The sequence below is a fragment of the Aplysia californica genome, unplaced genomic scaffold (genome assembly GCF_000002075.1).
Source record: "Aplysia californica isolate F4 #8 unplaced genomic scaffold, AplCal3.0 scaffold00729, whole genome shotgun sequence".
Classification (NCBI taxonomy): domain Eukaryota; kingdom Metazoa; phylum Mollusca; class Gastropoda; order Aplysiida; family Aplysiidae; genus Aplysia; species Aplysia californica.
The window spans coordinates 109781-112584 of NW_004797999.1; the positions used below are offsets into that span (position 1 = coordinate 109781).

Consider the following 2804-nt stretch of genomic DNA (forward strand, 5'->3'; position numbering starts at 1 on the left):
TCTCTCTCTCTCTCTCATCCTCTTCCCCTTTCTGCCTCTCCAGAGAACTCTCTCTAACCCTTTCTCTCTCACATTAAAGATACTAATAATAATAGTATTTTACCATTGATTGATTGATTGATTCATTCATTCATTAGCATTACTCATCCATCCTCCAACTCTCACTATGCGCCCACAGACAGTACCTTGACAAAGTCCACCGTCTGGTTGGTGTGCATCAGGTCATATGTCTTCCTCACTCTGTCCGGAACGTTGTGGACCCGGAAGTCCCGGAAGGCGGAAGCGTCTTGGTTCTCCGGACGGAACTCTGAGGGATCTTCAAGGACGATTTTGGCGGGTCTTGAAACTGTTGTAGCCATGGTGGTGGTGTCGGATTTTCTGAGGGTGAAGATGGAGATGAGATGTGGTTCCTTGATATTGTTTCTTTACCTTGAGCTGTGAAATAGGTGTAGGCAAAAGGAGTGGGCAGGTGGGGGTGTTGGGGATGGGAGTGTTGGAAAAGGGTGGGGGGGGTATTAAATTTTTTAGGGAGGGAAGGAAGGAAAGAACTTGGATTCTTATATCAAGGAATTATTTGGACAAGCTATATTATTATATGATTATATGATTTTTAAACTTGCACCTCGAAGTGAAGACAAAAACAAATGAAGAGCTCAGAGAGGGGGGGGGGGTGGCTTTGTCACAAACTGAAAATTGTGAGGGTATAAATTCTGTACGCTTGTTGACTCATAACTGTATTTCTGTTCAACTGGGTTTTTTTAAATATTTGTTTTTAGATTTCCCATTCAACAAATATAACAATAAACCACCAATCAAACAAACATGAAGTTATGAGTCCAAAAGCTTTTTAAGTCGACACTTTCTCAATTTCCAGTTTGTGATTATGCTCGTTTTTACTGTGGACTCTTCAAATGTCAACATCTCTCTACATGAACGGTAATAAAATCTACTGTCCAGAGTAGGACTCCATCCATCATAGCCCACTTTTTAAAAAGGCTTATGGGGGCTTTCGTGACATAGAGGTTAAGGTGTTGGCCTCTCATTGAAAGGTCCCGGGTTCGAATCCGGGTAGCGACCGAAAAATTTTCCTCTCTAAAATTGTCTCCTTTCACTTCCTTTCCTTCTCTCAAGCAATGTTCGGTCGCCTACTTTCGTTTCCACGTTCTGCCCCCACCCCCTCACCTCCTTTGCCCCCTCCTCTGGGCTCCTGGCTCTTTCTGCAGCCTTTCTACTGCTACTCCCCAGCCCACACCCCTGATCTACTGGTAGGAAAGATCTACACCTAGCCCTCTCGGACAAGGGCAAAATATTTCGGAGAGCCCGTGTGCAAGTTGCGCACGTTAAAGATACATTGGTGGTCTAAAAATCGATAAGAGTAGGCTTCAGCCGCTAACTGGGCAAAACTCAAAATTTCCTACCCACTAAAAAAGTTTAGTGTGTTCCGCGCGCTCATATGACCTTATGCAGTTGCGAGCGCCGTAAAACACTTACCAAGTTTTTTAAAAAGGCTGATGGTGGTGTCTTGCACTTAGTAGTCGATATTTTATAGACATAGCTTGAGTGTTTGCTATCATTCTTCTAGTATTGTCTGTGCTTTTCTCTTCAACTTGCTTGCCACCTGGAACAATTTCTAACCCCGAAATGAGTGTCCAGTGAGGTGTTGTGTGAAGTAAAAGGATAATACGTCGTTAGTGAAGTCGGGTAATAAGAGGAGGAGGAGGGGGGGGAGGAGGGAAGGGGAAGATGAGGAGGGCGATGAGGAGGAAGGCCGAAGACGTGGAGGAGTATGAGGCGGAGGGGGAGAGATGGGGACAAGGATAAAGAGGAAGGGAGAGAAGAGGAGGGGGGAGAAGAGGAGGTGATGGAGGAGAGAGGGAGGAAGGGGGAAGAGGTGCTGCAGCATTAGTAGCAGTTCTAACAGTACCACTAATACTACAGTTATAACAAACAGCACATTTGGAGTAATAACAACGTGATAAAGATTTCACCCTGTAGAAATTGCCCTATAATTTATAACGATATAAATACTTTTCCACTTTCACAGAAAAACATACATAAAATAGTTTATTAATCATGATTCTTGATCAAAAAGAGAGAGAAATGGCAGAAATCTTACCACTTTGAGCCTTATGCAAAATTCAGTTTCACACAGCGTCAGACGTTCATCCAGAAAATATCTTCAAGGCGTACAGCATTCAGATCACAATGTTGTTTCGTGAGAGAGTTCCCCCTCCCCCCTCCCCTCCAAGAAAAAGAGAGAACAGCAGCTCATGAGTAAGAAAAAAACCTATAGAATAATATAAAAACTGCCACCACTTTGCGCCTGCTTTGATGTTTGACACAGCATTGACTGTGGCGACTTCTGGACAAAATACGAACACAGCAGCCCCCCCCCCCCCCCCTTTCAACCTTTCGAAAAACACTCGAGTACGGGTAAAGAGTATTCATATCAGGATTCGTATCACTTCGGGCTGGAACGATTTTTGTAGCGAGCTGTAACAAGATCCGGAGAGAACCGGACTAAGAAACTAAGAATTGGGTGTGTGACCGACATGTACATTGTTCCTGACACATGTTCAGGGAGCCACTTATCTTTGACTTTGCAAAGAAAAATTTTTTTTTAAGAAAAAAAAAAAAGATACGTTTAGTGCTAATGTAAAAAAAAGACTGTCTTTCAATTTTTTAAGGCCCAGAAAGTGATTTCTGTTTTATATTTTTAGAAAACGGAGAGAGATGAAAAAAAAGATTAAGAATAATAACACCTCCGCAGTTGTTCTTATTCGGACGTTTATAATACAGTGACG

The 2804-nt window shown here is 42.9% G+C and overlaps 1 protein-coding gene across 1 annotated transcript in view; it reads right to left on the reverse strand.

The window, feature by feature from the left end:
• Positions 1 to 378, reverse strand: part of LOC101859737 (inositol oxygenase) — a gene marked incomplete at its 5' end in the record, with an annotated part of 9422 nt that extends 9044 nt beyond the window's left edge. Inside the window, 1 exon segment of the mRNA XM_013088365.1 lies at positions 186 to 378. Within this exon segment, the coding sequence (XP_012943819.1) occupies positions 186 to 378 (193 nt within the window).
• Between the last annotated feature and the right edge of the window lie 2426 nt (positions 379 to 2804).